This window comes from Geotrypetes seraphini, chromosome 1, assembly GCF_902459505.1.
Source record: "Geotrypetes seraphini chromosome 1, aGeoSer1.1, whole genome shotgun sequence".
Taxonomy (NCBI): Eukaryota; Metazoa; Chordata; class Amphibia; order Gymnophiona; family Dermophiidae; genus Geotrypetes; species Geotrypetes seraphini.
In genome coordinates this window covers 375749404-375762039 of record NC_047084.1, presented here as the reverse complement: position 1 = coordinate 375762039, position 12636 = coordinate 375749404, and the positions used below count along the sequence as shown (strand labels likewise).

Below are 12636 nucleotides of genomic sequence, written 5' to 3'. Positions count from 1 at the left end.
GAGAAATGTTAAAAAGATATTTGTTAGATGTCTTGGAGGTTTCGGAGGAGGTGATACCTCCTTTTACACAAGTCTATTATCTTCCTAATAGGTTGCAGAAACAGCAGCAAGAAAATGTTCAGGATTTAAATGTTTCTGATAGAGAGATGGTTATACCAGCAACTCTGTTTATAACGGTGGCCCTTGCGCCGGATAAAATTTGGTTGTTAAAAATCTTCTTTAAAAATAAGCAGGAGGAATTTTTAGGTTTAAAAATTCAAATGTATCCTGATTTGTCCAGGGACACCCAGAGGCGTAAGAGAGAATTTTTTTGTTAAAGCCAGGAGTGTTAGCTCTAGGGGCGACCTTTTACTTGCATCACCCTTATAAATGTATTGTACATTATTCCTCGCAAAAATATGTTTTCTTCGAATCCTTCCAACTGTCTACCTTCTTATCGCTAACACAACTGGGAAAAAGGAAAAAATAAGATCTGAGCCCTAAGTTAAATTAGAATTGGGGCATACCTGAGTTCAACTAGATAAGTTTGGTTTTTCTTCTTTTATGTTACTTTTTTTCTCACCTTATAAATCTTGGATCCCAAATATAGAGGACTTGAGCTGAATTTAAGCATATAAAACTCTTTGATTTAAATGATATTTCCTTGATATTCTGTTATGCTGAAATCATAAATAAATATTTTTTTAAAAAAAAGAATAGCCTTACTGGGTCAGACCAATGGTCCTTCTAGCTCAGTATCTCATCATCCCAAGTCACAAATACCTGTTAAAGCAGGGTCTCGGTAGCAAAGACAGAGGGCTAAATTCATGAACCTGCCCGATTGGGACTGACCCATGCCCTAACCGGGCAGTTCCAATGGATTCCTCAAAGCCTAATGTGCAGATGGGGGCGTTCGGAGGAACGCCCCCATCTGCCGGCACGGATCGCTGATGTACGATCCCGACGCATGCGCACAGATGGTCTGCGCATGTGTCTAGACCCGTCTGAGCCGCAAATTTTTTTACCTTTTTTTTTTTTTTAATTAAACTTTTTAGCCCAGCGAGCCCGTGATTTTAACCCGCTTAAAACCGCGGGTTAAAACCATGGGCTCACAGTGTGAGGACGGGCAGGAGAGATTTGGGGCAGCAGGCAGGAGAAAACAGGTGCGAGCAGGGTGGCGATTCGGGGCTAACAGGCAGGAGATATTGGGGCATAGCAGGGCGGCAATTCAGGGCTAACAGGCAGGAGAGATTGGGACAGAGCAGGGTGGCGATTCGGGGCTAACAGGCAGGAGATATTGGGGCATAGCAGGGCGGCGATTCAGGGCTAACAGGCAGGAGAGATTGGGACAGAGCAGGGTGGCGATTCGGGGCTAACAGGCAGGAGATATTGGGGCATAGTAGGGCGGCGATTCAGGGCTAACAGGCAGGAGAGATTGGGACAGAGCAGGGTGGCGATTCAGGGCAGCGCAGGCAGGAGAGATCCAGGGAAGAGCATCGGGGCTGCAGAGAACAGGGCAGAGAGCAGGGCTTTGGCGCTGGAGAGTCGGAAAGACATTTTCGACTGGTCCCCAGCAGTCACTTCTTGGGCTGATCGACCAGCCCAGTCGGTTTTAAAAATTTGGTTGGTGAATTGCATCCCTGTCTAATTTGCAAGCGTTTCTCCTCATTTGCATGCACGGATTCGAAGCGGATCATAGGAGAGGTTAGTGAATAGTGAAGGCGGGAAATCTGGTCGCAAAGGAGTCGCAAACCGATCAATTTGCTTTGTGAATCTAGCCCAAAGACAGGCAGGTGCTGCCCTTTCACTAAAATGGAACAAGGAAAGTGGGAAAAAAGCCACAATTACATCATTAGGAGTCTGTTAGATACACGGATTATCGTTCCCATTTCCCCAACTTGGCAAATGCTCTATGCTCCTTAAACATGTAACTTAGTTCAGAGTAGATGGTATATAGAGAATGACCCGGTGACAAATTTGCCCCCATCCCTGTGGAATCTCAATATCCCTGTTCCGTCTCTGCGAGTTCTTCTGCCCATTCCTGTAAACTCTGCCTTAATTGCACAAACATCAAACACTTATGATTTTAAAGTGCTTGAGGCTTGTGCAGATGACGACAGAACTTGCAGGAATGGGGCAAATTTGTCCATTAAGATCCTCTCTCCCCCAGCTTTATAGGAAGCACCCTATCTCTCTATTCTCCTATGCTTTGTAATGTGTTTTTTAGGAGCTGCACGGGTCTTGCAGCAAGACTGCAGGTTCTGACACATTTCATTGCAAAGATATAAAGATTATCAAAAGTTGTTGAACTAAAATGAATTTTTTTTTTTTGCACCATACAGTCCACATCGGCGGGATGGATCTGCATGGTGTGAAAGCTGGCGGTTATTTCACAATCTTTGAATAACATAACATAACTTTATTCTTCTATACCGCCATGATCAGACGATTTGTAGGCGGTTCACACTGAAGATAATAATAATAATAACTTTATTCTTATATACCGCCATACCCAGCGAGTTCTAGGCGGTTTACATCACTTAGTTAGATTGTGAGCCTTCGGGACAGTAAGGGAATTTTCCAAGTACCTTTCTTATTTCTAATCTTAATGTATATTTTCTGTAAACTGCTTAGAACCTAACGGATGTAGCGGTATATAAGAAATAAATTACATTACATTACATTACATTAGCAAATGACCTGCATTGACAAGCAGATTTACAACATGTCACAAGCAGATTTACAATGAATAACAACAATTTACAACAGTCTGCAAAGAAGGGTAGATTTACAACGATTTATCAGAAATTGCAGTTTTGATCGAGCTAGACAAAGGATGTAGAGAGTAGGAAAAAAGGGAAGGTCTAGTGAAGGAGGAGAGGAGCAGGGGTGGGCGAGGTGTTATGTGGGGTGAGGGGATAATTAAGGGTCGTGTTTGCTGAATAGGTAGGTTTTGAGTAGTTTTCTGAAGGCAAGGTAAGTGGGGGCCTCGAGTATCATTTGGGCTAGCCATGGGTTCAGCTTGGCTGCTTGGAAGGCGAAAGTTTTATCGAGGAATCTTTTGAGATGACAGTGTTTTAGCGAAGGGAAGGCGAACAGTTGAATTCTATGTGATTTCTTGTGGTTGCAATAAAGGTTAAAGTGGGTGTTGATGTAGCTTGGAGAGGCACCGTTTACCGATTTGTAGCAGAAGCATGCGAATTTAAAAAGAACTCTAGATTCAAATGGCAGCCAGAGAGCTGGACAATCAGTGAATTACAAAATGCAAATAATAAAAGTGCAACATATTACTCAAGAATAGACAGAATAATATATGTTGCACTTTTATTATTTGCATTTTGTAATTCGCTGATTGGCTTTAATATAAAGGTATCACAGCCTAGAGGAGCATCCAGTTCATTCATACCATATCTTTCCGCCAAGAATTACATAGGCTTCAGATATAAAGTCCCATGGCCTCACCGGTTGAGCCCCAACCATTTCCTAGGTTCAATGCTTTGGAGCATGACCTAGTTATACCCATCTGGCATACCAGTGGAATACCCCCTTCCAACAAACTATGGGGATAATATACAGCCCATGGCACTCAAGTAGAGAATGACATCGGAACAAAGTTTGTCCCCATCCCCACAGGCTCCATTTCCGTCTACGCCCTGTCTCTGCGAGCTCTGTCCCCGTCCCCACTCCATCCAGGTGGACTCTGTCCTCATCTGCATAAGCCTCAAACATTTATGATTTTTTTATTTAAATCTTAGAAGTATAAAAAAGGGACAATATTCTGTACAACTGTTTGTAAATCACAAACAGAGACTTCCATTTCAATCCGGTTTTGGTACAACCTTCCCAAAGATTCCTTTGCCTGTGTTTTTACTTCATCTAGGAAGATAATTGGATTGTTAATGACAAGGGAACACAATTTTTTCCCCCCATCTCCATCCTGTTTCTGCAGGCTCTGTCCCTGTCCTCACTCTGGGGGCACCTGTTCCCATGTCATTTTCTACGCGACAGTAAAGTGACTAACAAGCTGCTTCCAGCCTCAGGCTGACCCAACCCCCAATATACAATGCTGGGGCAATATCCAGGTATGTCCACTGACCCAGAAGTTAATCAAACACCTTCAGATGTCCAAACTAGTAATCGATTAACTTGGCACATATTCCTATCCTAGGTTAAAGTACTTACTTAGCCAGTTGGCAGACTGAATTTACAGTCTGCCGTCCTAGACCACTGAAATCAACAGATAAATTCATTTTGAATGTTCCTTCTTTTTTAAAAGATGGTTTGATATCTAGGATTTTTTTTTTTAATGCAGAGGGTACACATCTGTTGGTTTGTCTGTTAAATAATGTGTTTATCGTCTCATCTTTCCTATTCAAATCTTTTCTCTTCCTACATTTTGTAAACCGCTTTGATGTCTAAGTGAAGGGCGGTACATAAGCTTTTAATAAACAAACTCCCAAAAGACTTACAAAATGGACATTCCTTACAGGTCTTTGATTAACGTGTTATGATTTTAGTGATAACTGTTATTGGAGAATGGTGGGGAAGAACATATTTTAGCCATATATTTTATGTTACATAGTATGTTGAATTTATGAAATGCCTGTTATGGACCAACTAAAATTTAGATAGAGAGGTATATAAACTGTACAATAAATATATATCTCCGCTAACTCCAGCCTACCCCTTAACTTAGATGGTAAGGGGATGACCAGTTAGCGGTGAAATTCAGCAGCACCACCTGGATTCTGTAGAATATTGATGGTTGTCTAACTCAGTGGAGTTTAACCAGGCAGGAGCCTCTCCTGCTTGGTTAACCCTTTTCAATATCAAATCACTTCGTCTAAGTCAAACTGCTTTTATCTGAGCACTATTCAAGAGTTTAAAAAAAAAAAAAAAAAAGCAAAACATGAGGCATGCAATGAAACAGGATCCACTGGTATTCCGTAACTTATGCTTTATTCCAAATAAAGGTAGAAGCGAATCAATTTTCACCCTTTCAAAAAGTGCAAAAACCAGGGGACACAATTAAATTACATGAGAATACCTTTAAAACAAACAGGAGGACATTTTTTTTTTTTTAACTCAAAGAATAGTTACACTCTGGAACCCCGTTGCCAGAGGCTATAGTTACAACAGTTAGCATGGCTAGGTGTAAGAAAAGTTTGGACAAGTTCCTGGAGGTTTAGTCCATAGCATGGATTTGGGGGGAACCGCTGCTTTGCCCTGGATTGATAGCATGGAATGTTGCTACTATTTGGATTTCTGCCAGGTATTAGTAACCTGGATTGGCCACTGTTGGAAATGGGAAACTGGGCTAGATGGTCTGACCCAGTATGGCTGTCTTTATGTTCTTATGACATGGCTGTGTTTTGGCTGGTTAGCCTATTCAGGAGTCAATAAAACCCAGTAAACATATATTAATAAATGAGCATGCATATATATAAAATGAATTAATAAAACAAGTGCATAAACAAATTGTTCCATAAAAATAGCACAAAAACTTTTAGGATAGATATCCAGTGGCACTTGTATCATACAACCCTCATGTTTAAAATAATGAAAAGTATATATGGCATACCTTCAACACTTTGCATAAACAATGAGAAGATAATAATAATAATGACTTTATTTTTCTATACCGCCATAGTCAAACTGACTTCTAGGCGGTTCACATAGAAAGAAGGCTGGACAATCAGCGAATTACAAAATGCAAGAAGAATGAAGTTACATCGTGAATTGGGGAAGAATACATGAGAGAAGAAAGATGTTACATAATACAATGGGGTTATAAGGGGGAGAAAAAAAAAAATACCTGAGAGAGGTGATCTGATTAAGCAAGGAATTTGCCAAATAGAACGGTTTTAATTGATTTTCGGAATGTGTTGTAGGTCTATCTGGCTTTATGTGCTGTATGGCAATGGTGCGCCCGCACCTGGAGTACTGTGTCCAGTACTGGTCGCCGTACCTCAAGAAGGACATGGCGGTACTCGAGGGAGTCCAGAGAAGAGCGATTAAACTGATAAGAAGTATGGAAAATTTTGCATACACTGACAGGTTAAAAGTGCTGGGGCTGTTCTCCCTGGAAAAGAGGAGACTTAGAGGGGACATGATAGAAACCTTCAAAATCCTAAAGGGCACAGAGAAAGTGAATAAGGACAGATTCTTCAAACTGTGGGGACCCACAACCACTAGGGGTCACTCGGAGAAATTGAAAGGGGACAGGTTTAGAACAAATGCTAGGAAGTTCTTTTTTACCCAGAGGGTGGTGGACACATGGAACGCACTTCCAGAGGATGTGATAGGCCAGAGCACTATACAGGGGTTCAAGGAAGGTTTGGATAGGTTCCTGGAGGATAAGGGGATTGAGGGGTACAGATAGAACTAGAGGTAGGTTATAGAAGTGGTCAGAAACCACTTCACAGGTCATAGACCTGATGGGCCGCCGCGGGAGCGGACCGCTGGGCGAGATGGACCTCTGGTCTGACCCAGTGGAGGCAACTTCTTATGTTCTTATGTACCACATATATACGAACTGGTGGATTCATTGTGAAGGATCCCTAGCTAGCTGACATACCTGGGTCACGGTGTATATGAAAAACTCCATCTTAGATCAGTGGGTAGTAAAACTAAAAACAGCAACCTGTGACTCCATTTTACTGCTCTGAGAAATCACGTATGCATGCAGGCCTGTTCTATGTATCTGTCTTAGTGCCTGGTACAGCCAGGAGGCAAAGGAATGTAGATGTTAGCTAGCCATTGATGTATAGATTATAGGATGGATTTATGGTTTTGTTTTTCTCTCTGCTGTTACCTTTTGGTCAGAGCTGGTTAGAACTGGTTTGAACTGGTTAGGACACTATATAACTTTGGTGTCCGAGATCCTCAGGGTCTTCTGTTTATGCAGCCAGTTCTGCCCAGAAGTCCAGCATATATGCTTGTTTAATAAAAGCCTTTTTAAATCTCTTCAGTCTCTGGCTCAAGTCTCTGCACTACTAAAGGAGGGCCTTATCCTAAAAGGTACCTTCATTTGGCGCAGCCGAACAGGGACTTGATCTACAGACTTGAGCCTGTTTGGCACGATCGTCTCCCTCGGAGGATTTCAAACCTTGCCTCCTACGAGACCCGTAATAGCCGGCATTAACCTGGTGGTTGACCAGGAACGGTTTTCTCGTCGAAGACAACGGATTGCACCTCGAGAAGGAACGAATCGGTGGAGATTTCTGGCTCCTGGTTTTGTTGTGCCGGTACCGGACCTGTCTTGGTAAGTGAGAAGTTGATTCCTTCTCTATCCTGTCTCTATCTCTTCTGTCTAGTAACTTCTTAATCAGTTGTGAAGCACAGAGAGGTATATAGGATTCTGGTTTCTGGAAATTGGAACTTTTGTTGGGTGCATATATAGATTGTATAATATGGGTCAGAACACCATCGAGCCCCTTCAGATCATGCTTAAATATTTTACAACTGCCTTTTCTGGCGATTATGGCGACCCTAAGATTTTTTATTGTTTTCTTCATCCTTATTTTTATTGTTGTCAAAGGCTTAGTATTTGGAATATAATCAACTTTTTGTCATACTTGTCAAATTAATAAAACAAAAGCTCTGGGGACACCTGACAAGACACAGAGAACGAGAAATTGGTGATGTTGAGAAATTACCCGGGGAGATGGAAATAGCATTTAGGTTGGAAACCTGGGAAAGGTTGGTAAAGCAAGCCAGCATGATTGTTTTGCCGAAAGTTGCAGACAGGATAGTGTAAGTTGCTTAACAGGGTAAAATGCGTGTGGATCTAGCCAGAATTAAGAATGTGAGTTCGCACTGATGAACGAGAATAAGGACTGTGATTTTAGATATATGTTGCGTGCAGTGGATTTGTTACAGACAGTGAGTAATTTAAAGAAAGTTGAGCCAGATAGTTTACGTGTTCTCGCAGTTGTCAAAGTGGTGTCTGCTGGTAATAAAAAAAGAAAAAAAAAAGCAACCGTTTGTCAGACATGTGGGATTTGTGTTTGGCACATCCCTGCCTTTGTATCCCAGTGTTGGGGGATTTAAAGTACAAGACTAACAATGATAGAGGTTAAGTATCCATATTTTTCTGAAAATTGAAATATTTGCTAAACATGGGCTTGATAATTCAAGTTCAAGTTTCAAGTTTTATTATTATTTGATGAATCGCCTATACAAACATTCTAAGCGCTGAACAATTAAAAAAAAAAAAACACATTTTAGAGGACAAACAATTTTAAGACACAAGTACAAAGTTAAATAACAAAGTTTTTAAGAGTTTTATAAAAGAGATAAGATCTTTTTCTTTTCTGATGTAAAGTGGCAGTGCATTCCACGTTTGTGGCGCTGTAACAGAAAACATGTCATTTCTTCTTGTACCCATAATTTTTAAGGAAGGGACAGTTAATAAGTCTTGTGATGATGATCGTAGAGAACGAGGGGCATAATAAGGAATGATCATTCTAGACATGAATTGAGGCTCATTGAAAGCTAGAACTTTAAAAACCAAGAATAATATCTTAAAAGTAATTCGGTGGCTAATAGGTAGCCAATGGGACTTAATCAATAGCGGTGTAATGTGGTCAACTTTTTTATTTTTTTTTTTTTTTCCCTTTATTACATTACATTACATTACATTAGGGATTTCTATTCCGCCATTACCTTGCGGTTCAAGGCGGATTACAAAAGGTTAATTAAAAAAAGTAGAGTTACAATGATTAGCTAGAGAGGTAAGTTGTAGATCTTATAAACATTTAACGTGTTGTTGTGGGTGAGGTGGTTTGTAAAAGAATTAAAAGGTGGTCGTAGTGGAGGTTCTTTTGTTATTATTAGTGCGGTAATGGGTAGGTCTAATGTCAGTTTTAGAGTTGCTAAGAGGTCGTGATGTTATTGCTGCTTCAGGAATTTCTTGAAAAGTATGGTTTTTATTTCCTTTCTGAACGTCCTATAGTCTGGGGTGGTCATCAGAAGGTTGGAGATCTGGTTGTCCAGTCTTGCGGCTCGAGTGGCTAGGAGGCCGTCGTGTAGTTTTGTTCTTTTGACTTCCTTGATTGGGGGGGGGTATGAATGGGGAGTGCGTTTTTCTGTGTCTGGTACTAGGTGCTTGGATGAGGCGATTGTTCAAGTATGATGGGCTGTCTCCGTGTAGGGTTTTAAATAATATGCAGTAGAATTTGAATTGGATTCTTTCTTGGATTTATGAATGAGTTTTATTGATAACGGATGGATTGAGATTACTTCTTTTGTGCTAACAGTCTCCCTTGCTTTCCCGTATTGTGTCTTTATCCTGGTGTTCTTTATGAATTCTTTCTTCCCATGCATGTTTGTATAAAGTGTTATTATCAATCTGATTCTAAATACAATTGGAAACAGAAATACCTTTAAAATAAACTTGGTAGCTCAAACTCCAGAGGAAGGGGGTAGTTATTATGTAAGGACAGTGCAGAGTAAAGTAGCTACATCTAGTCTGCAGCAGTGCCCACTCCTCAGAGTGTAGCGGGACCCAGGTGGCAGACAAGGGTTCCAGGTCTGCCTGCAGGGAACATGGCTAAGTGACCTCAGGGGTGGTGTCACGTTAAAATGTCTCTTCTTTTCCTTCGCAGTCATACATACAGAGCTGTTCTGGACCTGTTACAATGAGTCTTTTTCTACCCAGAGAAGGAGGACAATGTTCTGCTTTCAGTAACCTTGAAATGACCTTGCACTTAACATTTAACATGTTTCTTTTTTTCCCCTTTGAATTGACATTGCCATACTTCAGAATACCTCTATATTTAACATTGTACACTGTACCTAGTAAGTTTTGCTTATTTTTCAAGATTGAAGCTCACCCTAGCAGTTGCGTCCCTGTCTGCCTTATGAATGTAATTGGCAGGGCACCAAGCCAGAGTGATCACATTCTTACGTTTTCTCTTTCGGATGTTCCAGTAACCATTAATAGATGCCTTTTATGATTATGTGATTATTATGCCATGTGTTATAACGCACTTTACTTTGCCACTGTGTGCACACAATTATGATTCGTGCTATGATGGACGTTTGTTTTTGTATAACTGTGCATTTCTCTGCAGATCTAAGTTCAGCTCTGAATCCTTGCCAGCTGGAAGAAAAGTTTCACGCCTTTTCTGTTTTCTATGTTTGTTTATGCCCTGTAATCTTTGTGTTGTCTATCTGTTTGGTTTGTGGGGTACCCCGGGGAAACCAACTATACCATTGGCCATTTTTGGAGATTTTTCTCTCCCTTTTTGCATTTTTGTTTTTTTTCCTATCTAAATTGCCTTTCTAGCTGTTCACGCCCACGCTGTCCTCTGGCGCCAGCGTTCCTTCCTCACCTCCTCTGGATCCCCTATCCAACACCACCAACTCATCCTGGACCTTTTGGATGCTATCCTGCTACCCTCCAAAGTTTCTATCATGCACTGCCGGGCCCACTGTCGCCTCCGTGATTTCATCAGCCGCGGTAATGCCGCTTGCCTCACTTTTTTGCTTTTTCATTTTGATACCCCTGGGGCTGATATCTCCTTTTCCCGATTCCTACTCAAGAGTGACTAGTGCATTTATAATAATTATAAAAAGAAACCCTGTCCAAAATCACTACTTTTTTCAAGTTCACTGCCACAGCGAATGCTACAACTGGAATTTGCTAAAAGCCCATCACAAGCAGCCTTCAAGCTGGTCCAAAAGAAACGGTTTTAAAGTTGTTATTGTTATCCAAACCAGACAGAAAATGCACATTCATTGCACTTTTTCCCCAATGGAACCTAAAGTCTGCACGTCGGAGGGAGGAAATAAAAAATACTACTCTTGAGAAATACGATCTTGGAAGACAAAGTGTTTACAGCAGAGCAAAGGAGTTTGTTTATTTTCTGCCAACATAAATATTGACCTAAAATATATACAATGACTTCATGTTATAAAGTGAGAAACAGCAGAAGAGCTTAATATTTATCCTGCTGGTATACAATATAAAACACAGCTAGGGCTGGTGGGACAGAGTTATTAGGTGTTCTAGGCAAACCTTCAGCCTTATATCTCCCATTAATTAACTCTTAAGATCCTTGGCTCCTACCTCCAACAATCAAGATCATGAACACCTCAACACCTCCCCTCCCAGAAGCTGCCAGAACCTATTGTTTTGATTTGGCTCCGGAAACTGCTGCCCTAGGTAATCGCCTAGTCCTGAATACAACACTTAACACAAAAAAAGACAAATCTGGAAAAAAAAAACCCTCTCAATTCCAAACAGAAAGAAAAGTATGATTGACCGGACACGGAGTGGTTTGTTTGTTATCCCAGACAATAAAGTGTTCTACATCCTGAGATACTTTCCCCTTACCAGACAATCTATCTTATTTGGTCTGTGAAAATCAGTTCAGGCCTGTTTCACCACAAAAAGGAGTCAGCTGGAAAACTCCAATCTGTTTAACTAACAATAATGTTTCATTAGGAGAGCATTTCCATTGATCACAAATCATTTTCGCTGGGTCTTTTACCAAACCGCGAAAGGAACTTCTTACTGCGGACCGGCGAAGTCAATGTTCCCACGTTCCTAGGAATTGAATGAGCTTCTAGCACAGGGACCTCAAAGTCCCTCCTCGAGAGCCGAAATCCAGTACGGGGTTTCAGGATTTCCCCAATGAATATGCATGAGATCTATGTGCATGCACTGCATATTCATTGGGGAAATCCTGAAACCCCGACTGGATGGTGGCCCTCAAGGAGGGACTTTGAGATCCCTGTTCTAGCATTTACCTCTCCAGCCCGCGGTAAGAAGAGTTCCTAAAAAGAGCTGCACATCAACACAAATTTGTGTAAGGGCTTAAAGTCACTGTTGCAGTTCTGATGTCACTAACTTGAGCTCCACTGTACTAGAAACGTCAAGGGCCTGCTTTGCTAGCTTTCACCCCATCCCGACCCAGCAAAATACTCGACCAGAGAAGCCTCTGGTTTCTCTCAATTGCACAGGAATGTGCTCTATAAAGTTATCTATTAATCTAGGACACTAGAAAGCAATTAATCACAGCAGACTGCTTCCCCCCCCCCTTTTTTTTTTGTTTTTGTTGCTTTAAGAAAAATATTACACAGCAAAGGTAAAATGATTAGGAATCCGAAAATGAGAAATTAGTACAACCCAACCCCCCCCACCCCAATTATTGTGGCGGTCATGCGAGCCAACCCAGCTAACAGTTTCGGGATTTTTTGGGGTAGTTACCATTTTCAACCTGAAGCCGCTTAGGAACACAGATTAAAAAACAAACAAGATAACGTGCCTCCACAGATACGGGAACCCAGGGATCAGCCAGCCCCCAATTCCTGGGCAGAGAGCTAGCACGTGTAATCCGGGTTGTCGAAAGATTATGCAACTGTTAACCAAAAAAACCAGAAAGAAAACCGTGGCAAGCCTCCCAAACCTACTGCGTTTGTATTTTAAATAACTGTCTGTGTAGCAACATTCCCTTAGCCTTATCTACTAAATCAGGGGTAGGGAACTCCGGGTCTCAAGAGCCGCATTCCAGTCGGGTTTTCAGGATTTCCCCAATGAATATGCATGAGATCTATGTGCATGCACCGCTTTCAATGCATATTCATTGGGAAAATCCTGAAAACCCGACTAGAATACGGTTCTCGAGGACCAGAGTTCCCTCCCCCTGT

At 41.4% G+C, this 12636-nt stretch overlaps 1 protein-coding gene across 7 annotated transcripts in view; it reads right to left on the bottom strand.

Annotated features, from left to right (window-relative positions):
- RBPMS (RNA binding protein, mRNA processing factor) overlaps nucleotides 1-12636 on the bottom strand; it is a 572887-nt gene that overhangs the window by 558800 nt on the left and 1451 nt on the right. Inside the window, exon 1 of one of the 7 annotated variants that reach the window (XM_033915626.1) lies at nucleotides 12197-12214. The exons of the other annotated variants lie outside the window; for them this stretch is intronic. Within the exon in view, the coding sequence (XP_033771517.1) occupies nucleotides 12197-12199 (3 nt within the window). The 5' untranslated portion in view covers nucleotides 12200-12214. Of the gene's footprint in view, nucleotides 1-12196; nucleotides 12215-12636 lie in introns of those variants that run through there. 7 annotated transcript variants of the gene reach the window in all.